The following is a 26,799-nucleotide window of genomic DNA, read 5'->3' as shown; positions in this document are numbered from 1 at the left end:
CTCGTTTTCCCCTACTGGCTGGCTGGCTGGCTTCTAGCGCATCAACTCCAGACTCACTCACGCGAACCTAAGCGCGAAGTTCCGACAAACCCTAGCGTAAATACAGGTTCAACAAGAGGCCACCACGCGGCGTTACCTCCGATCTTTCTAAGAATCGCTAGATTTACCTTGAAGGAGATAGAGATGGAGTAGCACTAGCAACAAACTCCTAGCGAAGGGTAGGGACTCTGGGAGACATAATTACCGCTCCATCTTACGTTTTTCTCCTTGTATTTACCCGCGGATTTTTCTTCAGAAACTAGGGAAATTATTTCCTCATTTGTTCTCTAATTTTTAATAAAACAGCTGATTAAATTTGTAGAATTTCGGTTTGAAATCGATTCATTGCGAAATTGCAATGGCATACTTGCAGCGCATACCTTTCAGGAACTACCTACCTAGGCTAGATCCCGGATTGAAAAGCTAAATCAATAAGCTAACAGTGGGACGCTCCATATAGCATCCTTTTATCTTGAGATAAAAAAAAATATTTTTAAAGGTTTGAAAAGGTCAAGGTCATAAGTTATTCGCGCGGACTCTACATGGTTTAAGTTCCATTGAACCCTTAAAAATAATAATTTTTCCAGATATCCTGTTGCGTATTAGTGGCGTTTAAACAAATTGGGTGGGTATTTTATTATTAATTGTCTATTAAAAATTGTTAATATATCTGCGTTAGAGGTGTAATATATGCCCAGTTAATCGGGATTTACATATTATTATGAGAGTTAATAGACTGACTGTTCAGGAATAATTTGAATACACTATCGAATATTGTGAAGATATCGCGTGAACGTTGACGTAACTATTTTTTTTTCTTCAAGGATTTATGTAAAATAGAAATAGACAAATTTCAGGAGTTGTTGGATTAGGTTCGTGTTGTGATGAATATATTGCGATTTTTAAAACTTAAACAATGAGTGTTATAACTGGAAGAGACTTTTTTCAAGGGAAGCGTTTCATTAGCGGGCGCGTGCAACGAGGCGAGTCTAATAAATAAATTGTATATAAAATTATAATTCTACGAAACTTACCCACTCCACTCCACTCCACCCCCTCCTCCTCTCTTTACTACACGTATTTCGTTAGCTTACTCTATTTAAAGTTGGAGTCTGTCTTTTACTTAAAACTCGACAACAGAAAAATCAATAATAACCTACACCATAAGTTTATAAGTGATATTTTCCATAAGTATGACACTTCCTAGGCCCTACACACTCTGTGATTAATTTTGTAGGTCATCTTCCTATTAAGTCTGCATAATTAAGCCTTTGACAGCGCCTCACTAGGCATCTCTAATCGAGAATTTTCATGACAAGCTGACAAACTTATGGTGAACATATCTTATGAACTTACGGTACGCGTAGCATAATTTATTTTTATTGTGCTATGTATAATACCTATTTTTGTTTGTATTTTAACGTCCCTATGATTTAAGCGGCGCTTTACAGTGATGACTGTTGATTTAGGCGCAGGCAGCCCAATGTTGAAGTTACATTAAGTGCGGGAATATGAAGTTGCTAACATTTTTAATCATACGTGAATCGATTTTGTTATAAACCCATTTTAGCTCTAAAATGACTTTAAAAAGGTTAAAAGTAGGCCTAAATGAAAATGCACAAAACTAAAGGTCATCAAAAAGGTAAACAGTCCTTGGGAAACCAATGGCGAAATTATTTCACGTTAGTTTAAATTGTACCGTTTTCTGTAGGCATTTTCTATGAATTGAGAACTCAAGTTCCCTTTAAAATTGCCTTAAACGCGGCACTGTCTCGCTCCATAGTGGCAGATTGCTAGTAGCCAATTGCATTTGCAAAATATGCAATGTATAGTCGCGAACTCTTGATTTTGTTCCAGTGTATTTAATTGAAAAATTATTGCAAATTTAAGTAAAATTACTGGTAACTTAAGATATTAGCTTAGCTTTTCGAAACTTAATATTTGCGCCCAGTAAAGGCCCGGGGTGTGGGTTTTAAAGGCGACGTCTTGTTTCTTGTGATTATATAAACGATGGTGGGACCAATGGCTTGCCACGCTCCGCTCCGCTCCCAAAGGCCACTCACGACACTATGAGTGTATTACATATTTCGTAGTAAAAAAGAATTTATTTCAGCTATCTCTTTTCCTAGAAACCATTTTTAATACTTTTGTTGCGACGGAATAGAATAAAAAAAGCCTACCATTGTGTCACAGCTCCGTGCATAATCCTATAATTGGTCGCGACCCTATCTGAATTCCGATTATTATAATTCTTTCATAAGTAACTCTTTTAAAGTAAGTCTGACATTGCAAAATTTAATTTTCGTAAGCATGGTTTGCGTACAGGGTGTCTCTGAAATTAAGGGCTGGCTTCTTTGGACGATTTTGTCAGGGAAAGCTGTAAAAGTCAGGGATTTTCAATATATAAAAATTTGGTACAAACCCTTTTATAACCTTTTGCCCTAATGGCGACACGTTTTAAAATTTATGATTGGAGTGTTTTACATAAACGCAACAGTAATTAATTAATTAACGTATTTAATTTAATGACTGCGTTACTTATTGATGTATATTACTTATAGTAAATTTTTAATGCGACCAAACCTGCGAAAATATTGATTATATAATTAAAGTTCGCGTGTAATTCTTCACCTGTTGCTTGCAATTACGTTATATATTTTTCGTAATTCATTGGCACACTAACGTAAAGTGCTCTAATAGACAAATTCGTTTGTTACAAACACCATTGGGGTCTCCTCCCTCTCACCAAGAAACTCGGGCCAGACGAATTTGTCTATTTGTCCTATATTCGTAGGCATTTGTTACTTGCATGCTATTAGCGTAAACACGTACGCTATGCGAACGAACACAGACTAGCAAACAAGTAGACGTATAGATAAACAATGAAAACATTTTTATAAGAAGGCTCTAGAGAGTCGCCTTGAACTGGCAGAAAGCGGATTGTCACCTAAATCTCGTCATCAATAAGTTAAAAATAGTTGCGTTCTGCGAGAAGGCACAGCAGCGTGTGCAGCTAGCCGCCTTCAATGTCTATATTATGACAAGTGAATTCAATGAGAGCCTTCTTCTCGTATCGCTGCTTATTATTACTCGGCATATAATGATTTATTGAGAACACGTTTTTACCTACGTTTATTTCAAACTGAATTAGTCGGGGCTTCATTCTCAATGGATATACAATTATTTATTGTTCAGACCTATTGTATACAGAACTATAGCAAAATGTGCTTAGCTATTCAATATACGTACTGATAGTTTAGTTGTACTGAAACAGAGTTGCAACAATATCAGGGAAACCTGACTTATCAAGGAAGTCAGGGATTTTGTATCACACCATTTACACAAGGAGGCCAGGCTCCAGGTGTTACACAAGGAGACCTGAGTTACCTGGGAAGTCAGGGATTTTGTGTCAAACCATTTACACAAGGAGGCCAGGCTTAAGGTATTACACAAAGAGACTTGACTAACTGGGTCTGTAAACCATATATAGAGTTATCAGTAACTGCAACTGCCATAGATTTTACAAATATCTGCTTGAAAATCAAATTTCTCATGAAGGCAGATTCGTATTTACGGTATTTTATTAATTTGTATTGTAGTAAATATTTGTATTGTAGTAAATATTTACCTTGACTTTAAATTAGGTTTCCCCAAAAATAAATATACCGCAAGGTATAGCCAACAAGTCCAGGGACCTTTTAAAGAAAGAAAGAAAGTTGATCTATTAAGATGCGGAATTTAGCAATTAGCGTCGGGAATGACCTTATTAGAAAAATTCACCTTATTTAATTGCTAAGACCTTGAACGACGTATACCACGGAATTAATTAAACAAACGCGTAATCACAACTTGATTTCTTTTTTATTTTTCTACTGATTTTTAATTGTGGCATGACGCCGCTGCCGCCGCCGTTGATCTTATTATTAGCGATATAATTAATGCCTCGGGAACAATTTTCTTTATTTTTTTTACTATTTCCAACTAAAAATGTTAAAAGATTAATTAGAAAACGTTTTAATTGTTTGTTTAATGTTAAGGTCAACCTGAATTATTTTACAACTACGTGTTTTTTCCCCATATACGCCCACGTACGTTCAAAGGTTTTATTTTTAAATTTTATAAAGATAAATTGTTTTTATTAAGTTATATACAGCGTGGGATTCCAAGTTTTATTATAATTATAATATAGTTTAATATATATTAATTAATTAATTAATTTGGTTAGAAGGTTTCAGGTGTTTTTTTAGCGTTATAAATAAATAGTTTCGAGTTACGACTTCAAAGGGTTATTTTGCCTCTTCTAGTATCGAATATCGTCCCTAAACAATTTTCAAGTGTTTATTTAATGAGATGCTTAGTAACTAAGCGCATCACGTGATTATTGACGTCACTGCGTGGATGGGGTTTATTTATTTTATTTATTACAAATTTAATATGGAACAGGAAACTCCATTTTTTTAATATTTGAAACTTTAAAGAATCAGAATTTTTTTATTTTTTGAAGTTTGAACCCCCATAATTAAACGGTTTTATTTTATTTTAAAAATATTTCATTTATATTGTTTATTAGCAGGAAAATTATCAATTATTTTAGTAATTCAGGGCTTCTAACTTGTCCATAAACAATCATTTTAAAGGAAAAGTTCAGGTAACGTAACATTATTCTTTAAAAGAACTTGTTTTTTTTTCTAAATATAAATAGAAAATACAAATAAATGATCTATTATTACAAAATAATTAACATTTAGTTAGTCTTAAAAATAATCAAGGACTACTACGCCAACCGCCATTGATTTCGTGGCGTCTGCTAAATCGAACCTCTTACCCCTAAAGACCTCTCTCAGCCAATGAGAATTGAACCAATCCCGTCCTATAAATACCCTTTTTTTAGAAAAATACCTTGTAGGCTATCTTCCTTGTCCCAAACCGGTGTATTTTCGCAACCCTTTAAAATACAGTCTGCACGGTTTCATTTGATGAAGGAATTCCTCGTTACTCTTTGTTAATTTACTCTTGCGCTTGTTACGAACGACGAAGTGATGTTACAACAGCAATGTGTAATCGGATGCGGACGAGCCGAGCGAGAGCGTAATTCTTCCCTCTAGATGCTAATCTATCTTTATTAAGGCGAATACATCCTTTTTTCCCCGATAAATTCCACTATATGGAAGTCATCTGTCGTTTAATTTTTTGCGCCGCGTCACTAGAAAAGGGGCTTCTTGTGTGCGTTTGACTTGTGGGCGTCGAACTTGTTCTTCAGGGGTGACTCATTCGTTACACTCCCCACTAGTGGTGTGGAATTTTCTTCGTTATCAATCGCCGTTTTAAGGCCATTGTTAGTCTTGTTACAATATGCGCGTAATCGTTTAGACACGAAATATTCTAATTTATATTTGTGTGTGTTTGTGATTTGTAATTACGCCTTTTTTAATCGGTATTTTAATGTGTAGGTTATTCCTCAGTTGGATCGTCTTTAATGTAAGTTTTATTTGGTTTATTTTGATACGGGGCAAGGGGTTCCTGAGGGGATAACGGACTATTGTCCCGTTTCTAGACTTGAAAAAGTTTTGAATATACCAAAATAATTGTCATTTGACCTCTATCGGTGGATATACTTCTGCTGACTCGAGTCACTCTGTTGTAAGAAGGTCAAATGCTCTCTGTCTGTCAAAAATATAAATTCACCGTCCAAATGATCTGCTCTCAGAAAAGTTGGGGACTATATAAAGGGCCTTCATGCGTAGCAATATTGTTCGAATAGATACTAGGGAATTTTTTTTATATAATAAATATAAATAGCGTATGACGCGTTTTTCAACGCTATATAATTGCCTTATTAACCATTATGTAAGAGAAAGGAGCGACACCGTAAAAGCGCGGAACTAATTCGAAGAAGCCAAGAGGCGACTTTAGCAGCAAGGACCATATTTTTTATCAGAAGTAGTTTGCTGACAAGATTGGCCTATTTGTACGTCTGATTTTGGCTAAAAATATAATCAGAATCAATAGAGTAATTTCAGTCTGCCAGCTTTGACTGTATTAAGGTCTATGGACAAATAAAGTGGGGTGATAATAGTCTATTCCAACAACTCGGGGTCCCTCCTAAATGCGACAACCTATTTTCAAAATAGCGGTAGGAACGAGCCATTATATTTTTAGGTAATTTTTTCAACTGACTCAATGTGGGGTGGTGTTTTGGGACTTGGGAGTGTCGTCTATAACAACTTTGTTACTTAATAAAAATGTGTAGAGATATAAACCATTGAATTTCCTTAAATTCTCCTTGACTCTGTCGTAATTAAAACTGTATTTCATCTCTTAATTAATTAAATTTGCATAAAGACTGTGTTCAATTTGTTGGGGGTTTCAAATTTTCGCAAAAACCTTCCTTGAACAATGAAATTGCGCTGCATTATTTTTGGCAATTGTTCTGGTTCTTGATAATCCATCGCCTTGAATTACGTAATACTCCCCTTTGCTGCATGCGCAATTGCGCGTTTCTTAATTTAACTCGTTAATAAAAGCAATCGCTTCTTAAGAAAGACGTTAAGCCTCGGTCTCAGTCTCCATCAATCGGGCCTAATGAGCTAGGGGTGTCTGGTCTCGCTCACACAATAATTATTTATATAACACCACCACTATAGTCTAGCCCGCTCTTGCATATGGAGAGCGCCTCCGTTCAGTTCAAATTATTTTTTAAATTGTCGCTCGCGTTTTTACCCTAGTCTTTTTTTCTTTTTTGAGTTCGTCTGTAAAATTGGCAAGTGCCCACTTCTACAGACAGATGTTGCAAAATGTAACGAAAATGTTTCCGCTTCCTGGATCATACATCTTTCGACTTTTAACAACTGATTTGTATCATTTTCTAATTCTTTTGAACTAATAAAACAAATACCCCAATTTCCCGTCAAAAACACTCTAGGGTTGAGATTTTTGACATTGTGTTGACCTTCAGTAATTGAACACGCGGTATCACTTTGAATTAAAATATTTTTTAAGTGAGTTGATAATTCCAATTTTTGGGAGAATATTTCAAATTTAAATAGAAATCTTTCGATAAACCGCTTGCATTCACTTAAAAACACAGTCACCATTTCATATTTTTATTGTAAATAACGTTTCCACCAAAGACACTCTTCATCTGGAGCATTTAGCCTCTTAATGATAACGGAAACCGGTGGAAAGAAAAAAATTTACTTGTTTAGTTTTGTCTATCACATGACTTGATATCTATTCCATTGTCTACTGATGTTGATCTTTTATTCTTTCATTTAAATAAACCGGTACTTAAACAAGTACTTAAGTGATCCGTCGGAGCTAGAGAAATGGTATTATACTATAACAGAAGGGGATAATAGAAGAAGGGTGACACTGTATCCTCTTAATACTTCAGTTATGTAACATGATTCTTCCCAGGCTCACGCGCCTTTTTCGTTTGCTCTCCTGAATGCTCATCCAACTTCAGATGGGTAGCTATCGCGCCGTGCTAGGGTGAATTCTATGACTGTTTGGTATTTACTAAAACCTTGATTGTCTTAACGCGGGACAAAAACCCACAAGCGCATGCGTCTTGGCAAATATTTCGGTTTAGTAACGTTGCACCAAATGTAAAATGAGGTTGGGAAGAATCGTGTTACAATTACCCCTCCACTTTGTGGTGGTACACTTCTCTCGAAAAAAATGTATTATACACATAATGTAAAACATAATTTTCTTCCTGATGTTTTTAAATACTACATGACATACCAAAAAAAAACCCCTTGAATAATTTTAATTATTCCTGAAAATATTTTTCATCCTTAGGGAAACCGCATAAAATATTTGTCAAATTCTGTCTCGAACGTAACACGCACGTCACTGGTTCGTTCGATCTATATTTAGAATAAGATTTACAGAAAGCGTAGGATTAATAAAGCAAGCGGCGTCATAGCATCATAAATGATGCAAATCCTAAAGGTTTAACTTTTGAATTATTTGAATAGGAGTTTCCTATTTTAATATTTGAAAGGGCTCGCGATATTTTCGCTCTCTCGTTTTAAAATGAAGGGATTGAAAGCGTAGCTCTGTGGTGTTCAGTGGGACTCATCGTACTAACCGGTGTATCGAACCGTTTAGCGTGGATCTCCTTCCTGAACGCGGCTTAAGGGGGATCAGTACGTCTAAGTTGGGGCATTCCATGCGATTTCGACCAGTGATGTCACCATGGGTCAATCGATTTTTTTCAAATTTGGTACACCATTAGATACCATTAAGAAACTAAGGTTTCCAAGTTTTTAGCTTAAAATATTGAGAACTTTTTGAATAATGCCAATTTTTCAAAAACCCACTATTTTTTAAAAAAATTCTTTCATTTCTGGACCCTTTTACTTAAGGTGCCATAACTTCTGTTCTATTAATGTTTTCCGAACACAATTTAGCAGCCTTGCGCAGTAAAGCAAGGGCTATTCAACGGTGAAACCAGCGAGGTTCTATCACGAAGCATTGTGAAGTTATTAAAAATATAAAATGAAAATTATTTTTTCGTGGGGTTCCATTCCAGGCGGGTTTTGGTCATGTGGACAAGTGATATATTGGAATATTTTACCATCGTTAGATACCTCTTAGAGAGATCTTTAAAATGAGATCTTAAAAAAAATATGGTTTTTCTTAGTTTTGATTTTAAAGACCAAAATCAAATTTCTTGATTTTGATACATTTTAAGATTTTATTTTTTTTAACATTGGCAACAATGGCAATAAAAATATCTGAAATTGAGGTAGTTAGAAGAGCGCACGAGACACGCAATTCGCGAGAAAAAAAACTTTCACCCCCCCCCCCTCAAATGATAGGCATTTGAACTTTAAGAAGAAATATTTGGCTCTGAGGTCGAAAAATTGAATTAAGGACCTTTTTTCACAGAGAAATTGTTTTATTTCGAAAAAGGGTGCAGTACCAAGCCGATGTACTAGTTTCGATCATAAATGCCTGCAACATATTGAGCAACTGATACGCCAAAATTAAAGAGTTCTTCCTTACAAACGAAGATGCTCTTCCAGCACGAATTGAGCTTGCAAGAAAAGCACGTGAGGAAGCGAGCTCTCACATCGCGAGGAGTAAGTTTAGTACTTTCCTTCCATTTATCACCGAAATACAAATGGACAATAATGGTATCTCATACTACGCCACATACCTATCTAACCAAAACTAGCACTATCCGTAATAAGAACGAAATAAATTTTTTTATGATAACGCCATTTATTTCTAATGCGCTGAAGTTAATTAAAGGGCAGTTTCACTCTAGATTTTTATTTTCATTCGAAAGACCACATAATAGGATGTTAGATATGTATGGACAACAACGCAGTCAGATACCAAATATTACATGCTACGATCAATTAAGTTAATTTAGCCTAAGCCTACTACTAATATAAAATAGAATAACCAGACAATGAGGTACTGTAGTGTATGAAATCCTTTCGTATTGCAAAGTGTGATTTTCAAGATTTCGTATTGCAAAGTATCATTTTCAAGATTCCGTATTGCAAAGTATGATTTTCAAGATTTCGTATTGCAATTTAATTAGCCTTGCTCTCGAATTCACGCTTTTATTAGTACGAGAGCTTTTCCCTAGTACACTGCCGAGTGGGAGGGGGGTGAAAGTATTTTTATTCTCGCGAATTGCGTGTCTCGTGCGCTCTTCTAACTACCTCAATTTCAGATATTTTTATTGCCATTGTTGCCAATGTTAAAAAAATAAAATCTCAAAATGTATCAAAATCAAGAAATTTGATTTTGGTCTTTAAAATCAAAACTAAGAAAAACCATATTTGTTTTAAGATCTCATTTTAAAGATCTCTCCAAGAGGTATCTAACGATGGTAAAATATTCCAATATATCACTTGTCCACATGACCAAAACCCGCCTGGAATGGAACCCCACGAAAAAATAATTTTCATTTTATATTTTTAATAACTTCACAATGCTTCGTGATAGAACTTCGCTGATTTCACCGTTGAATAGCCCTTGCTTTTCTGCGCAAGGCTGCTAAATTGTGTTCGGAAAAAATTAATAGAACAGAAGTTATGGCACCTTAAGTAAAAGGGTCCAGAAATGAAAGAATTTTTTTAAAAAATAGTGGGTTTTTGAAAAATTGGCATTATTCAAAAAGTTCTCAATATTTTAAGCTAAAAACTTGGAAACCTTAGTTTCTTAATGGTATCTAATGGTGTACCAAATTTGAAAAAAATCGATTGACCCATGGTGACATCACTGGTCGAAATCGCATGGAATGCCCCACCTCCTATCTCTCCTCTCTGACGTAAACGAGTTGTGGAGGGCGATATTTGTTCTGTTTTTGATTTCGAAATCCAGTGCAATTTTCCAAAGTCCATACATCGCTATTGAATTAGTTATTTTGCTAAAAATACTTGAATCAAATGTCACTTCAAAAAGATTACTAGTAAAGATTTTATATTTAAAAAAATAGATAAACAATTAAAAGAAACTACGGCCACTTCTTCTTGTCAAGGAGGGTCGGACAAATATTTCTGCTAAGCAATTATTATTCTCGTATATTCTAATATCAAGAAGTAATATCTAGTTTATTAGGGAGAAGGTAAGAGATGCTTAAGTATTCGCGCGCCATAGTCCCAGTCCCCCTTTCAAAAAACAAGGGGGGACGTAAAAGGAGGCCGTCGGGCTATTTCGCTACACTCTCCTCAGTCGAAAAATATGACTGTAATTTTCCCCTCATTCGCGTAGGTCGCGCTGACGTGAGTTTTCAAGAACCAATGAGATGCCGGTTGTAATTTAGAGGCGGGGATTAACTCCGGACCTACTATACGTTTGGACTGGAGATAAAGCTAGATTATACATGTGGCGCGAATTTATACCTTCTCCCTAATAAACTAGATATCACTTCTTGCTAATATCAAAACATTTTTACTAAAATTTAAAGTGGATATCAATTTTTTATTTTTAAAACAGTCTACTCTACTCTTAAGTTAACTTTTAAAATATTAATCTATACTGTATTTGAAGCCCTTCTTAGTCTAAAATAATAAAAGAATGGCGAAAGTGCTTTTCAAATAATTTCAAGGTCTCGGATGTTACCAAGCGGTCTCGATAACTCTCGAGCTTCTGCCACAAATATATGCCTATGCGCCCATCGAGTGAAGAGAGACACACTTCCCGACATTTTATCAACATAAACATGTTTATCCCCCTGGCTACGTACCAAATCTTTCTTTAAAATATGTGTATTTCTTTCTCTCCAAGTACCCTAGTACTCGCTATCGTGTACAGGGTGTTTATGATAAGTCTGGCGGGTGATCTTAATTTGGACGATTATGAGTCGAAAATGTAGCTTCTATCTCCATTTTGTTTCACCTAAGGGACACTGTTTTCAAGTTAAGATTTGAGTTTTATGGACGACCCCTTAAATTAAATTAGAAATCATTGTCTTAATCAGTTTCTTAATTAAATTTAAGGGGTCGTCCCTAAAATTCTCCAATTATAACACGAAAACAGTGGCCCTTAGGGCAAAATGGAGATAGAAGTTACATTTTTACTCAACACCCTGTATATTTATATTTAGCTAAGTATATAGTTAATTACTAAATTATCTGTTATACTTCTTTCTATTTCTTAATTTATATTTCAGATAACGCAATAAACTGTATGATATATTAGTCATGCATCGGGCGTTATATCTGCTTTGAATATTTACATAGTGACACATTATAATAAAGAAAATTAAACCCGAACTAAAGTTAAACTTAAAGGACTCGTATCAATTTTTTATCGTTTGTAAGCTAGCTAGTTCAAGTTTCCAATTAAGATTAGATAACTTTCGCGTTTAATTTATTTCTGATAAAACTGTAGAATATGGTGACAAGTATTGAAGTATTTCGAGTCTTTGTTGTTCGGTAGATAAAAATTTAAGTGGAATTAATTTTTTTTTGTTATCTTTTTGGTTTGGGACTTTCTACGGATGATTAATGCTATTGGAATTATTTAATAACAGTAACAGGTATTTAGAATAAACGTTGTAATCGCGTGTACATGTATCTTCAGATTACAGATACTGGATAATTATTAGCCTAGTGGAGTGTTAAAATTAGATAGGTCCTATTTTCGAAGTTAAAACGTAAATAACAAGGTTATAGATGGTACCAGAAGTAGGATAAGGGACTAGAAGTACTGAGGTAAGTAGTATACAAAAGAGTCTTTCGCGCCAGTGACACCCTGTTGACACCTGACACCCTGTTGACACCTGACACCCAGTTGGCGTCTGACACCCAAATTGGCGCCTGACACCCAAATTGACACCTGACACCCTGTTGACACCTGACACCCAGTTGGCGTCTGACACCCAAATTGGCGCCTGACACCCAAATTGACACCTGACACCCTGTTGACACCTGACACCCTGTTGACGCCTGACACCCCAGTGGCGCCTGACACCCAAATTGGCGCCGGACACCAAGATGGCGTCCTCACGCCAGATTTTTCGGCGGGGAAAACCAGGGGAAAGCTTGACACTATGTTGACTTTGTGAATGGCATGGAAATTTTCAATTTCGGCGGGGAAAACCAGGTTAAAGCTTGACACCATGTTGACTTTGTAAATGGCGTGGAAATTTTCAGGGATAATTCCATGACGTGGCTGGGGAAATTAAAAAATCAGGCGTCATAGAATACACTGTGTTCGACCTAAAATATATTATTGAAATACCCTATGTTAGGCTTAACATTTTTAACGAAGTAGGCGGGGAATATGAACGGAAAAAAGAGTGTACGGTTTTCGGATACGACGGTGTACGTGATTCCTCAAGAGGACAGGGTGAACCATGAATTTCGTAACCTGCAATGGTTTAGAATGCAATTAAAGTGTAAATACGAATCCATATTATCCCCGATATTGGAGTTGAAAATTGAACTTTTCGTTAACCCTTGTCTTACACGCAACTCGAGGCTTTCTACGTCACGTTAACTTTCGACAACGTGGTGGGAGGGGGAAATTATATATGTAAGGCTTAGAGATTAAGTGTCATATCGTCTTTCGTCAACGTGTTTGAGGATGCCATGGTAAATACCCGGGTTCAGAGCATCGCGGTAAATTCCCGTTACGTCGTTGATTGAGAAAATACACCCATCATATCTTGGGTGATCGTCTCGCGATAAGATCCTTTAAAAGACGCGGTAGTTTAAAAGATAAGCCATTTTACGACTCTTCAAGCTTTTCACCCCAGCTAACGATATCCACGTGTCATCACTTAGAAATGGACTCAGTTCAACTGTAAGTATGCTCTTAACAATATAGTTAACCCTTGCATGTCCATTTGCATCCAGACTTATAATTAGAGTATTCGGTTCATTTTTACTCCATCAGGGACGAATCAAAAGCGTTCTCCGAAACTGACAATACGCCGGACACGCCTTCCTGTCCTATCTGCTGTAGTGAGGATGGTAGAATGAATTCACCCATTACTTTAGAAGCCGCCGTTAGACGAAACAACTTAAGACGAATTGAAAAATTTGGTGCTATCGGATGGGATAAAGATTACGGAAAATCCGAAATGACTACAGATCCCGAGACGAGGGATTTACTAATAAACCCCTCACCGAATGAAGTCTATAATGTAGACGATGGTGAAGGTTATATATGGCAATACGTTAATGGCCCTAATATAAATTTTGGTTTGAAACACTTAGCGATGTACAGATTACTAACTTCTACAGTACAATTACCCGCAGGGTCATTAATTGACATGTATGCTAGACAGTTTCCATGTATCATAAATAAGAAGACCCATCAATTCAAATTGGAAGAATTTGCGGGAGATACTATCCTCGAATTTCCCGTACACCTCACACCACACAAAATGTACGGAATGCCAAACCCAGATATTTGCCATTTAGGGAGTTGTCACCCCCGCAATGAGGGGGAATGTAAATTTCGCACCTTTTATTACGGTGGATACGAATTTCATTGCCTATACCAGTACTTAAGAGTTCTGAACTTAGCTCTTCATATGTGTATGTTTATGGTATACAAAACTAACAAAACCGTAAGGAAAAATTATAGTGATGAAAACGACCTAGCTACGCATTATATATTCAAGGCCCTGCAGATTTGCAGGTTAGCCAAGTGTCTGTGTGATAACACTCACAGTTTAATGTTTCACGAAGTTCATTATCACATGAGATCCAATGACGCGAATAATTATTTCGCGAATAAGTATTTCGCAGACTTTCTTTAATTAATAAAACTTTTGTAAGTTCTACATTTTGTGGGCTAAGGATAGTGTTAAATAATAAAATATATTTGTAGAATCTCGAATAAAAAGAAAATGTTTGATTGATATGGGTTTCTAATTATTTTACGTAGGTTTAATATAATTTATATTTTAAGCCCTGTTCACGTCTGACACCGAGATGGCGTCCTCACTTAGTCTCTTCTATCATAATACTCTATCTAAAAGGGTAATGGAATTAAACTCAAAAACTTTATCTCGATAACATACCAGTGAACTGATAATGGAAGCAAACATGATTTTGAAATTAATTTACTTCTGTACTTATCAATTTGAACTTAAAAGTATGGACTGAGAGCAAATGAAAAAAAAATATGAAATGAAATGAAATGAAATAATTATTTATTGTCTATATAAAAAACTACAAAGAGACATTAATATAATAAAATCCGCTTATTTATTTAATTTTTTTTGTACATTTTTTTTTAATTAAAAACCGGAATGCTCTCGCACTCTTTTTGTAGGAGCCATGTAGCCAACCTCGCGGCTTTCACCAGGGTGCAGTTGTTTTCATCCCTGTGGAAGGTACATGCTCTGGGGGTCTCGCAGTCCTCGATGGTGGTCAGTTTCGGACACCCGTACTCCTCGGCGTTGGTAACGTCCACTCCCAAGACCCTGGATAGAACCAAAGCTTTCTCCGCCCCCTTCGTAACGAAGGATGATGCTTTCTGGCGAATGTACTCGCCTACTTCCTGCAGTGTTTCGTAGGGATAATCTCCCTCCTCGAAGTTAAGATCGCAAATGTTGTGAGACAACCAGCGGACCTCTCTTTTATCCTTCATGGATAGTTCCGAGAATGGACATGGTGACTGAAAAATCCAGACTTCGTAGGCGCCCGTTTCCCCTATGAACATCGTCAGCTCCTTAACGATCCATTTTCCTTTAACCCTGAAGAAATTCGCCTCCAGGACCGCCGTTGTCGCTGTTGTCCTGGAATAATACCGGTTCTTAATCTATGATTATCCGGGGTGTTGGCCTTAAGGTCTACAAAGAGGGGGATAACCGCGTGGCTCTTTCATCGCCCGCCTAATAACTAGTATTACCTGGTGAAATTTACTTTCCGATATTTACAATCGTCGACTGGACACGAGGTGTTTTAAACATAACTAGGTAATACGCGTATCTCCCTTTTCCAGGATAATATAGATTCTGCATTAAAATTAGAACGGAAGTGTTTCTATGGTGGGAACCTCTAATGAGAAGATTTGTCACATCCTTGTTATTCGCTATTTCACATAAAAGATCGTCTAATATAACGAATTTCCCCGCACTAACATCTAAGGTGCTAACATCCAATAATCCCTCATGAAATTCTACACACTAAAAACCATATCCATAAATTACTAATAAATTAATAAGTGAATTCTCTAAATATAAGTTTAAAGGGATGGGTATACATTGTTAAGAGTATACTTACAATTTAACTGAGTCCATTTCTTTGGGATAAGACGTGGATATCGTTAGCTGGGGTGAAAAGCTTGAAGAGTCGTAAATGACTTTTTCCTTTGACCTACCACGTCTTATATACCATCCGTCTCCATACTCTTATCTTAGGTTTCAATTATAATTGAATAAATGCGCGTGGGGAGAGGGATTGATTTATTCACAATGTTTGTTGTGTTTTCGAAATAAAATTTACATCTTGCGAAAAACGTTTTCAATCAATTTAACCACACTATTTTTTTTACCAGACATGATTAGAAGAAGAAAAACATTTCCATTCTTTTATCCGATGTTTAAACATGCGCGCGGGAAGAGAGTTTGATATCTTCGCAATATCTGTTTGTTGCGTTTCGGAAATAAGATTAACATATTCCGATATTTGTGTGACGTTTAGGGGAAACATTTACTTACGCATCGAAGCAAATAGTAAAAGTGTTTTTCTTTTACATCAATACGAAATATCTGTCCTTCGAAACTAATTTGACCATTCCGCGTTGACGGAAAATATCATCTCTTATCGGTTGAAAGTACAATTGGATATTTCATCGGTTTGAGAGAAAATATGATGATAAGATTTAAAATAGGCTTACCAATAATTAAAAATGAGCTTAAAATATTAATTAATATATCACTTAGAAACGTATATATATATATCTGTTCAATTATTTCTTATTTCACTTCAAAGATTTCTTAATTTCGTTCTAACATTTCTTATTTTAGTTGAAACATCTCCTATTTCCGTTGAAACATCCCCGATTTCCCTTCAAACATTCACGGTTTCCGTTCAAACATTCACGGTTTCCGCTCAAAGTTTCACTATTTCCGTTCAAAGTTTCACTATTTCCGTTCAAAGTTTCACTATTTCCGTTCAAAGTTTCACTATTTATGTTCAAAAATTCACTATTTCCGTTCAAAGTTTAACTATTTCTTGTCAAAGTTTCACTACGTCTGTTCACTCTAGAGAAATTCGTAATCCTACTGCAAAAGTTTATATGGAAAACGAATTTTCAAGGTGAAAGATACGTAGTGTAAAACGGTGGATTTCAAAGTTCAGACTAAATAACAGAAAATCAATGAACCACCATCTCCTCATTAACATTAATTTATGTTTTGATATTATTGCAGTTTGGTTTCTAATATGTTTATAGGTATTTACGTAATAGAAAACGTTTTCAAATGACTGAATTGCGATTAAGTTTTGTTCACAAGAAACTAATTTAAAGTTTCGGCAAACACTAAAAATTGGTTAAAGTTTCGCTAAATGTTTAGTAAACGTTTCGTTGTTCAACTTAAATATATCCGATATTGTTAATATATGACTATTATAAAACAGATAATGAAGTTGAATGACGAAAAAGTGATCGAAAGTGTTGTTAATCTACTAAAATCCGGATGAAACTGATGTGAAATGAAAGCTTTCGATTGAAAGTGAACTAATACATCTAAGAAAGTGGATCAAAGTTTTGTTAAACTACTAAAATGTGGTTCAAATCACATTCAAAGGAACTAAGAAGCAGTTGAACGTTCAAGAAATGACAAAAGTACATGGAAAGTGTCATGAAATGTCTATAATTCAATTAAAAACACTAAAAATTGGTTAAAGTTTCACTAAATGTTTCGTAAACGTTTCGTTATTCGACTTATATTGTTAATATATGACTATTATAATGGAAAGTGCGAAAATGCGATTTTAAGTTATGACTGAAACACAATTGAGAATGAAGTTAAATGACTATAAAGTGGGCGGAAATGTTGTTAAATTACTAAAGTGTGGATAAACCTGATGTAAAATGAAAACAAATCGATTGAAAGTAATCTAAATCGACTAAGAAAATGGATCAAAGTTCTTGAAAACTTTATCAAATGGTCAAATTTAAATTAAAAGTGACGTGAAATGATTAGCAATGCAAATAAAAGTTAGGTTTTACTGTTAAAATACACTTGAAAGCGATGTTGAATAACTTAAGTGTAATTGGTATTACTGTTAAGAGACTAAAAATTAAATTCCATTTACGATATTGTTAAGTTTACCTTCGTTTCTAGAAAGTGTGTCGCGGAGATCTTATATTTTTCGGATAAAAGCAATAAATCCGCAAGTCGAACATTTTGTTAATAAATGTCTAAAACACAATTGAGAACGAAGTTCAATGACTAAAATCAAAACGTGGACGAAAGTGTTGTTAAATTAATAAGATACGGATCAACCTGTTATAAAATTAAAAAAAAATTCGATTGAAAGTAATCTTAAATGACTAAGGAAATGGATCAAAGTGTGGTTAAACTACTAAAATGCTGTTGAAGACGTTTACAAATGACTAAATTTCAATTAAAGACGACGTCGAATGACTAGCAATGCAAGTAAAGTTAGGTTTTTCGGTTAAATAACGTTTATTTAAATTCCATTACGATAATGTTAAGCTTTTCTTGAGTTTTAGGAGATCTTGGATTTTAGGTTAAAAGTAATAAATTTGCAAGTCGAAAATTTCCAAAATCCGGGAAAATAACCGCTTCGAATTGCAAGGTGAAATAACTATCGCTAATCAAAAAGCAATCAGTGAACGATAAAACCAATTTTATTCTAATTATGAACTAACGAATTTGTGTGATTTAGTGAGAAATTTCAATATATCAAAGAAAAAATTACAAATTATTTGAAACCAATGGAAATACTCGGACTCGCTAAATTGAATCATCATCAGCCCTGGATGGATACGTTAAGGCTTCGAACCTCAGGATCGAGGCGGGCCGCCACGCGCGTATTATTTCCCGGCGCGTGTTTCATTACGCGGCCCGTCCTCGGTCCTGATGTTCGAAGCCTTATTTCATGACACTTTCCATGTACTTTTGTCATTTCTTGAACGTTCAACTGCTTCTTAGTTCCTTTGAATGTGATTTGAACCACATTTTAGTAGTTTAACAAAACTTTGATCCACTTTCTTAGATGTATTAGTTCACTTTCAATCGAAAGCTTTCATTTCACATCAGTTTCATCCGGATTTTAGTAGATTAACAACACTTTCGATCACTTTTTCGTCATTCAACTTCATTATCTGTTTTATAATAGTCATATATTAACAATATCGGATATATTTAAGTTGAACAACGAAACGTTTACTAAACATTTAGCGAAACTTTAACCAATTTTTAGTGTTTGCCGAAACTTTAAATTAGTTTCTTGTGAACAAAACTTAATCGCAATTCAGTCATTTGAAAACGTTTTCTATTACGTAAATACCTATAAACATATTAGAAACCAAACTGCAATAATATCAAAACATAAATTAATGTTAATGAGGAGATGGTGGTTCATTGATTTTCTGTTATTTAGTCTGAACTTTGAAATCCACCGTTTTACACTACGTATCTTTCACCTTGAAAATTCGTTTTCCATATAAACTTTTGCAGTAGGATTACGAATTTCTCTAGAGTGAACAGACGTAGTGAAACTTTGACAAGAAATAGTTAAACTTTGAACGGAAATAGTGAATTTTTGAACATAAATAGTGAAACTTTGAACGGAAATAGTGAAACTTTGAACGGAAATAGTGAAACTTTGAACGGAAATAGTGAAACTTTGAGCGGAAACCGTGAATGTTTGAACGGAAACCGTGAATGTTTGAAGGGAAATCGGGGATGTTTCAACGGAAATAGGAGATGTTTCAACTAAAATAAGAAATGTTAGAACGAAATTAAGAAATCTTTGAAGTGAAATAAGAAATAATTGAACAGATATATATATATACGTTTCTAAGTGATATATTAATTAATATTTTAAGCTCATTTTTAATTATTGGTAAGCCTATTTTAAATCTTATCATCATATTTTCTCTCAAACCGATGAAATATCCAATTGTACTTTCAACCGATAAGAGATGATATTTTCCGTCAACGCGGAATGGTCAAATTAGTTTCGAAGGACAGATATTTCGTATTGATGTAAAAGAAAAACACTTTTACTATTTGCTTCGATGCGTAAGTAAATGTTTCCCCTAAACGTCACACAAATATCGGAATATGTTAATCTTATTTCCGAAACGCAACAAACAGATATTGCGAAGATATCAAACTCTCTTCCCGCGCGCATGTTTAAACATCGGATAAAAGAATGGAAATGTTTTTCTTCTTCTAATCATGTCTGGTAAAAAAAATAGTGTGGTTAAATTGATTGAAAACGTTTTTCGCAAGATGTAAATTTTATTTCGAAAACACAACAAACATTGTGAATAAATCAATCCCTCTCCCCACGCGCATTTATTCAATTATAATTGAAACCTAAGATAAGAGTATGGAGACGGATGGTATATAAGACGTGGTAGGTCAAAGGAAAAAGTCATTTACGACTCTTCAAGCTTTTCACCCCAGCTAACGATATCCACGTCTTATCCCAAAGAAATGGACTCAGTTAAATTGTAAGTATACTCTTAACAATGTATACCCATCCCTTTAAACTTATATTTAGAGAATTCACTTATTAATTTATTAGTAATTTATGGATATGGTTTTTAGTGTGTAGAATTTCATGAGGGATTATTGGATGTTAGCACCTTAGATGTTAGTGCGGGGAAATTCGTTATATTAGACGATCTTTTATGTGAAATAGCGAATAACAAGGATGTGACAAATCTTCTCATTAGAGGTTCCCACCATAGAAACACTTCCGTTCTAATTTTAATGCAGAATCTATATTATCCTGGAAAAGGGAGATACGCGTATTACCTAGTTATGTTTAAAACACCTCGTGTCCAGTCGACGATTGTAAATATCGGAAAGTAAATTTCACCAGGTAATACTAGTTATTAGGCGGGCGATGAAAGAGCCACGCGGTTATCCCCCTCTTTGTAGACCTTAAGGCCAACACCCCGGATAATCATAGATTAAGAACCGGTATTATTCCAGGACAACAGCGACAACGGCGGTCCTGGAGGCGAATTTCTTCAGGGTTAAAGGAAAATGGATCGTTAAGGAGCTGACGATGTTCATAGGGGAAACGGGCGCCTACGAAGTCTGGATTTTTCAGTCACCATGTCCATTCTCGGAACTATCCATGAAGGATAAAAGAGAGGTCCGCTGGTTGTCTCACAACATTTGCGATCTTAACTTCGAGGAGGGAGATTATCCCTACGAAACACTGCAGGAAGTAGGCGAGTACATTCGCCAGAAAGCATCATCCTTCGTTACGAAGGGGGCGGAGAAAGCTTTGGTTCTATCCAGGGTCTTGGGAGTGGACGTTACCAACGCCGAGGAGTACGGGTGTCCGAAACTGACCACCATCGAGGACTGCGAGACCCCCAGAGCATGTACCTTCCACAGGGATGAAAACAACTGCACCCTGGTGAAAGCCGCGAGGTTGGCTACATGGCTCCTACAAAAAGAGTGCGAGAGCATTCCGGTTTTTAATTAAAAAAAAATGTACAAAAAAAATTAAATAAATAAGCGGATTTTATTATATTAATGTCTCTTTGTAGTTTTTTATATAGACAATAAATAATTATTTCATTTCATTTCATTTCATATTTTTTTTTCATTTGCTCTCAGTCCATACTTTTAAGTTCAAATTGATAAGTACAGAAGTAAATTAATTTCAAAATCATGTTTGCTTCCATTATCAGTTCACTGGTATGTTATCGAGATAAAGTTTTTGAGTTTAATTCCATTACCCTTTTAGATAGAGTATTATGATAGAAGAGACTAAGTGAGGACGCCATCTCGGTGTCAGACGTGAACAGGGCTTAAAATATAAATTATATTAAACCTACGTAAAATAATTAGAAACCCATATCAATCAAACATTTTCTTTTTATTCGAGATTCTACAAATATATTTTATTATTTAACACTATCCTTAGCCCACAAAATGTAGAACTTACAAAAGTTTTATTAATTAAAGAAAGTCTGCGAAATACTTATTCGCGAAATAATTATTCGCGTCATTGGATCTCATGTGATAATGAACTTCGTGAAACATTAAACTGTGAGTGTTATCACACAGACACTTGGCTAACCTGCAAATCTGCAGGGCCTTGAATATATAATGCGTAGCTAGGTCGTTTTCATCACTATAATTTTTCCTTACGGTTTTGTTAGTTTTGTATACCATAAACATACACATATGAAGAGCTAAGTTCAGAACTCTTAAGTACTGGTATAGGCAATGAAATTCGTATCCACCGTAATAAAAGGTGCGAAATTTACATTCCCCCTCATTGCGGGGGTGACAACTCCCTAAATGGCAAATATCTGGGTTTGGCATTCCGTACATTTTGTGTGGTGTGAGGTGTACGGGAAATTCGAGGATAGTATCTCCCGCAAATTCTTCCAATTTGAATTGATGGGTCTTCTTATTTATGATACATGGAAACTGTCTAGCATACATGTCAATTAATGACCCTGCGGGTAATTGTACTGTAGAAGTTAGTAATCTGTACATCGCTAAGTGTTTCAAACCAAAATTTATATTAGGGCCATTAACGTATTGCCATATATAACCTTCACCATCGTCTACATTATAGACTTCATTCGGTGAGGGGTTTATTAGTAAATCCCTCGTCTCGGGATCTGTAGTCATTTCGGATTTTCCGTAATCTTTATCCCATCCGATAGCACCAAATTTTTCAATTCGTCTTAAGTTGTTTCGTCTAACGGCGGCTTCTAAAGTAATGGGTGAATTCATTCTACCATCCTCACTACAGCAGATAGGACAGGAAGGCGTGTCCGGCGTATTGTCAGTTTCGGAGAACGCTTTTGATTCGTCCCTGATGGAGTAAAAATGAACCGAATACTCTAATTATAAGTCTGGATGCAAATGGACATGCAAGGGTTAACTATATTGTTAAGAGCATACTTACAGTTGAACTGAGTCCATTTCTAAGTGATGACACGTGGATATCGTTAGCTGGGGTGAAAAGCTTGAAGAGTCGTAAAATGGCTTATCTTTTAAACTACCGCGTCTTTTAAAGGATCTTATCGCGAGACGATCACCCAAGATATGATGGGTGTATTTTCTCAATCAACGACGTAACGGGAATTTACCGCGATGCTCTGAACCCGGGTATTTACCATGGCATCCTCAAACACGTTGACGAAAGACGATATGACACTTAATCTCTAAGCCTTACATATATAATTTCCCCCTCCCACCACGTTGTCGAAAGTTAACGTGACGTAGAAAGCCTCGAGTTGCGTGTAAGACAAGGGTTAACGAAAAGTTCAATTTTCAACTCCAATATCGGGGATAATATGGATTCGTATTTACACTTTAATTGCATTCTAAACCATTGCAGGTTACGAAATTCATGGTTCACCCTGTCCTCTTGAGGAATCACGTACACCGTCGTATCCGAAAACCGTACACTCTTTTTTCCGTTCATATTCCCCGCCTACTTCGTTAAAAATGTTAAGCCTAACATAGGGTATTTCAATAATATATTTTAGGTCGAACACAGTGTATTCTATGACGCCTGATTTTTTAATTTCCCCAGCCACGTCATGGAATTATCCCTGAAAATTTCCACGCCATTTACAAAGTCAACATGGTGTCAAGCTTTAACCTGGTTTTCCCCGCCGAAATTGAAAATTTCCATGCCATTCACAAAGTCAACATAGTGTCAAGCTTTCCCCTGGTTTTCCCCGCCGAAAAATCTGGCGTGAGGACGCCATCTTGGTGTCCGGCGCCAATTTGGGTGTCAGGCGCCACTGGGGTGTCAGGCGTCAACAGGGTGTCAGGTGTCAACAGGGTGTCAGGTGTCAATTTGGGTGTCAGGCGCCAATTTGGGTGTCAGACGCCAACTGGGTGTCAGGTGTCAACAGGGTGTCAGGTGTCAACAGGGTGTCACTGGCGCGAAAGACTCTTTTGTATACTACTGAGGTAACCAAATTCTTCACTTGTCGAAAGTGAATATTCTTGGTAACACACCAACGGTTGGCCCTCTGGTAGCGGTTTCTGAGTTTTCCCTCTCCAAAACGTGAGAGGCTCGTGGCGGTAGACGGCCGAACTAGATTCAAGCACCCGCTTCGTCCGTGTTCCGCGGTTTTAGCTTGAGGGGAAGGGGCTAGGAAACCGTTTTTGGAACTCGACCAACCTTGTTTTCTCTCTAGTGTAGGCGCGATGGAAGCGGCATAAAATCCTCAAATTTGTTCCCAAGTGCCAGGATCTATTACCAATGCTAGAGCTCTTTACTTCTAGTCTCTTATCCTCTGATGGTACCAGAGTTCACTATACAGACGGGAGGTTAGCCAACTGGGACTGCCGCCCTCTAGTGGTGCTTCTTGGCACAAGGGAGAATACCCCAATGTCGTTCTTGCCCCTGTGTGTTGGTTTCTCCGTATGTAATTTCCGAAATTGTATATTTCAACCAGTCCGTGAATAATTTTATAACCAAAACACTGTAATTTTGAATCAATATTATTTTTAAAACACATTTGAAATTTAATAAAAATAAATAAACCCTTTGCAGTGCAGCTGCACCTTTTACATATATCAATTTATAACAATATAATTCACTATGGCCATTTTAAGACGCAACTCATGGGAGAAATTCGCTTTCTTTATGTATTATATCCGTATGAAAGATATTTCAACGTCTAAAAGCCATACCAAAAACGGTTGCAAACAAAGCTTAAGTTTATAGCGATGACCAGGATATGCGGGGTGACCGTGTTTGCCCATGTACTTTTCGGCCGCAAAATTCGACATATTGTAAAGCTTGAAAACTCGATCGGCAAACAGCAACAAGTTTTATATCCCGGGTAAAATTTTTTCGCGCAAATGTACTATAAAAACCGTGAGTTCACGAAGTCTTAAAAAACCTCTTCAAAACACCTTGCTTCAAAAAAGCCACACGTGCGCCAATATACCACTGTCAGAAGTTAGTTTTGCTGAAGTTAAGAGTGCAAACCGTGATTTATAAGTGCAAATCAGTTGCACCTGATTTGAAATTTTCAAATAAATTTCATTATAAATTCTTGTTTTTTTTATATTTTCGTTATGTGAAATCAAACAGGATTTTCCGTGAAATATTTCACGAGATTTCATACGATATTCACGTGCCCTAAACGAAAATGTATAATTTTCCACGTTATAAACAAATTTCAAATGATCTTACATTAACCGCGTGAGATATAGGGCCTAAATATATTTACAAAATCTGACAACCAGAGCTTGACCAGGTGATGGCGTGTTTTACTTTATGTAATGGAATTCCGCCATCATTTATATCAGAAAAAAGAATAGGATTTAAATGCAGTCTTATAAACCAACCGTCTTATCAATTAGAATACTTATGTCTGCAGTCTCTCTTCGGATCAGGGGCGAAATATTTTTCAATGCCCCGAACTGTATGGTCGGTCAGAATAAAAGAATTTTAAGTTTTTACTAAAAATCACGAGATGCTACTTTGTGATGACAGCTATACAGTTCTCAGATGCCACTATGATATAGTTGAAGGTCGGTCATGGCATGAACAAAATTATGCAGTAGGCTAGAATGCAGGAACTTTTAGAATTATTCCACAAAAATACTTTTGTTTGATTCTTAGACTCGTACATACATGATGCAGAGAAACCTAACCCAAACAGTGAACTTCTCAATGCAAAGGATCTCTCTAATTGCGCGTAATCTATAGTTTTAGGCTTATAACTAACTGACTTTGAAATGCGTGTAAAAATTAGAAAAGATAATCTCTACTACTGTATACATAATTGCCTCCAGCGATATTTGGTAACATTGAGTTAGTGTGTTTTTCAGAATGAGAAAGGTAGAGCCTTAGGAATGACAGAAATGTTGGCAACATCCGTGCTATGAAAGAGACGAGCTTATTCAATGAGTCTACCAAAAAAAAAAAAAAAAAAAAAACGCAAAATTTTTCCCCACAGTTAAACATTGAATGGTAAAATTTAACGACGTTACATTCAGATTTTCAAAATGTATTTGGAGTCAGTGCCAACTCGAGTTCGAGTGTTAGTTAATTAAACGTTTAATTTAATCTTCGTATTGTATGAAAATATTGAACTGGCAATCACTAATGTTTATAATATATTAATTTTAAACAAGACTAGAATAGACACCAATAAGGAAGCTTTAATTTAATTTGATTAATATTTGAATTAAGAACCAAATACCATCAAATTAACCTGAAAAAAAAATATATTTTAAGTTAAAATCACACTTCCTCAATTAATCCTTGCTGGAAATATTATTAATTACCAATATTAATCCGTTATTACGTAAATAATGAGGATTTTAGAATTACAAATGGGTAGAAAACGCATAGAAATTAGGTGTTTTTAGCGAGAAATTAAATTTGGGTCAAATAATTTCACAGCGACTCCAGAAAGCCGTAATGCCTAACTAAAACTACCTAACCTTAGTATTCCGCCACCAAAACAAGTTTCTATCCGAAAATTTTTATCACCTACGCAAATGCCGGGTCACGAGAGAGAGAGATAGGGAAGGAGACCTTGGGAAGGTCGACGCTTAGTCTCTTGATTTTAAAGAAATTGTAATTTAATTTAAAAGGAATTTTTTAAGTTAAAAAAGAAACCATTAACAACCATTTCTCGGAGTTTGAAAAAAAAAAGAAAAACCGTAACAGGTTAAATACGTCTATTCTATTTTTTTTCTTTCCCACACTCGGTAAAAAGTTTCCCATCAATATCTAAAGACAGACAAGACGAGCCGCGGGCATTCTCCAACTTCCAAAAGATTCTACAGCACGAAGATGAGAGATCGGTCTTCTTTAAAGATCCCAAGAAAAGTACCACACGGGGTGGGGGAATCTACTCTTAATAGGCAAAAGGGTAAGGGAGGAGTAGTTAGTGGTGGTGGTAGAGTGGCGCATACCATAGTATACCTTCCAGCGTAGCGCCCGCTTCGGCTGGCTACACCGGAGGGGGCAAGGTGATGGGATCAAAGCATCCACCACCAACCACCAAGAACGGGAGTTGATTGTCCATAGAGAGAGAGAGGGATTGGTACTGGTACTAATACCAAAAGTTCGTGGATAAAAGCAAAGAGTGTACTTCATT

General features: G+C 35.9%; 3 protein-coding genes across 5 annotated transcripts in view; 2 read left to right on the top strand and 1 right to left on the bottom strand.

Annotated features, from left to right (window-relative positions):
• Atx-1 (Ataxin 1) overlaps nucleotides 1-26,799 on the top strand; it is a 43,229-nt gene that overhangs the window by 2,776 nt on the left and 13,654 nt on the right. The window contains exon 1 of one of the 3 annotated variants that reach the window (XM_089847227.1): nucleotides 5,383-5,517. The exons of the other annotated variants lie outside the window; for them this stretch is intronic. The gene's annotated coding sequence lies outside the window, so the exon portion shown is untranslated. Of the gene's footprint in view, nucleotides 1-5,382; nucleotides 5,518-26,799 lie in introns of those variants that run through there. 3 annotated transcript variants of the gene reach the window in all.
• On the top strand, nucleotides 12,371-14,383 carry LOC149650643 (uncharacterized). Its single transcript, XM_089847058.1, has 2 exons — nucleotides 12,371-13,317; nucleotides 13,411-14,383. The coding sequence occupies exons 1-2, from the start codon at nucleotides 13,301-13,303 to the stop codon at nucleotides 14,279-14,281; spliced, it is 888 nt and encodes a 295-aa protein (XP_089703184.1). The 5' UTR covers nucleotides 12,371-13,300; the 3' UTR covers nucleotides 14,282-14,383.
• On the bottom strand, nucleotides 21,557-23,634 carry LOC149650642 (uncharacterized). The gene is made up of 2 exons (XM_089847057.1): nucleotides 22,623-23,634; nucleotides 21,557-22,529 (listed from the first exon to the last, which is right to left on the bottom strand). Exons 1-2 carry the CDS (start codon nucleotides 22,637-22,639, stop codon nucleotides 21,659-21,661), a joined length of 888 nt encoding a protein of 295 aa, XP_089703183.1. The 5' UTR covers nucleotides 22,640-23,634; the 3' UTR covers nucleotides 21,557-21,658.

Source organism: Phalangium opilio, unplaced genomic scaffold (assembly GCF_054372755.1).
Source record: "Phalangium opilio isolate 3A_F unplaced genomic scaffold, DU_Popi_V2 ptg000082l_1, whole genome shotgun sequence".
NCBI classification, from domain to species: Eukaryota; Metazoa; Arthropoda; class Arachnida; order Opiliones; family Phalangiidae; genus Phalangium; species Phalangium opilio.
This window is presented reverse-complemented; position numbering and strand designations above follow the sequence as displayed.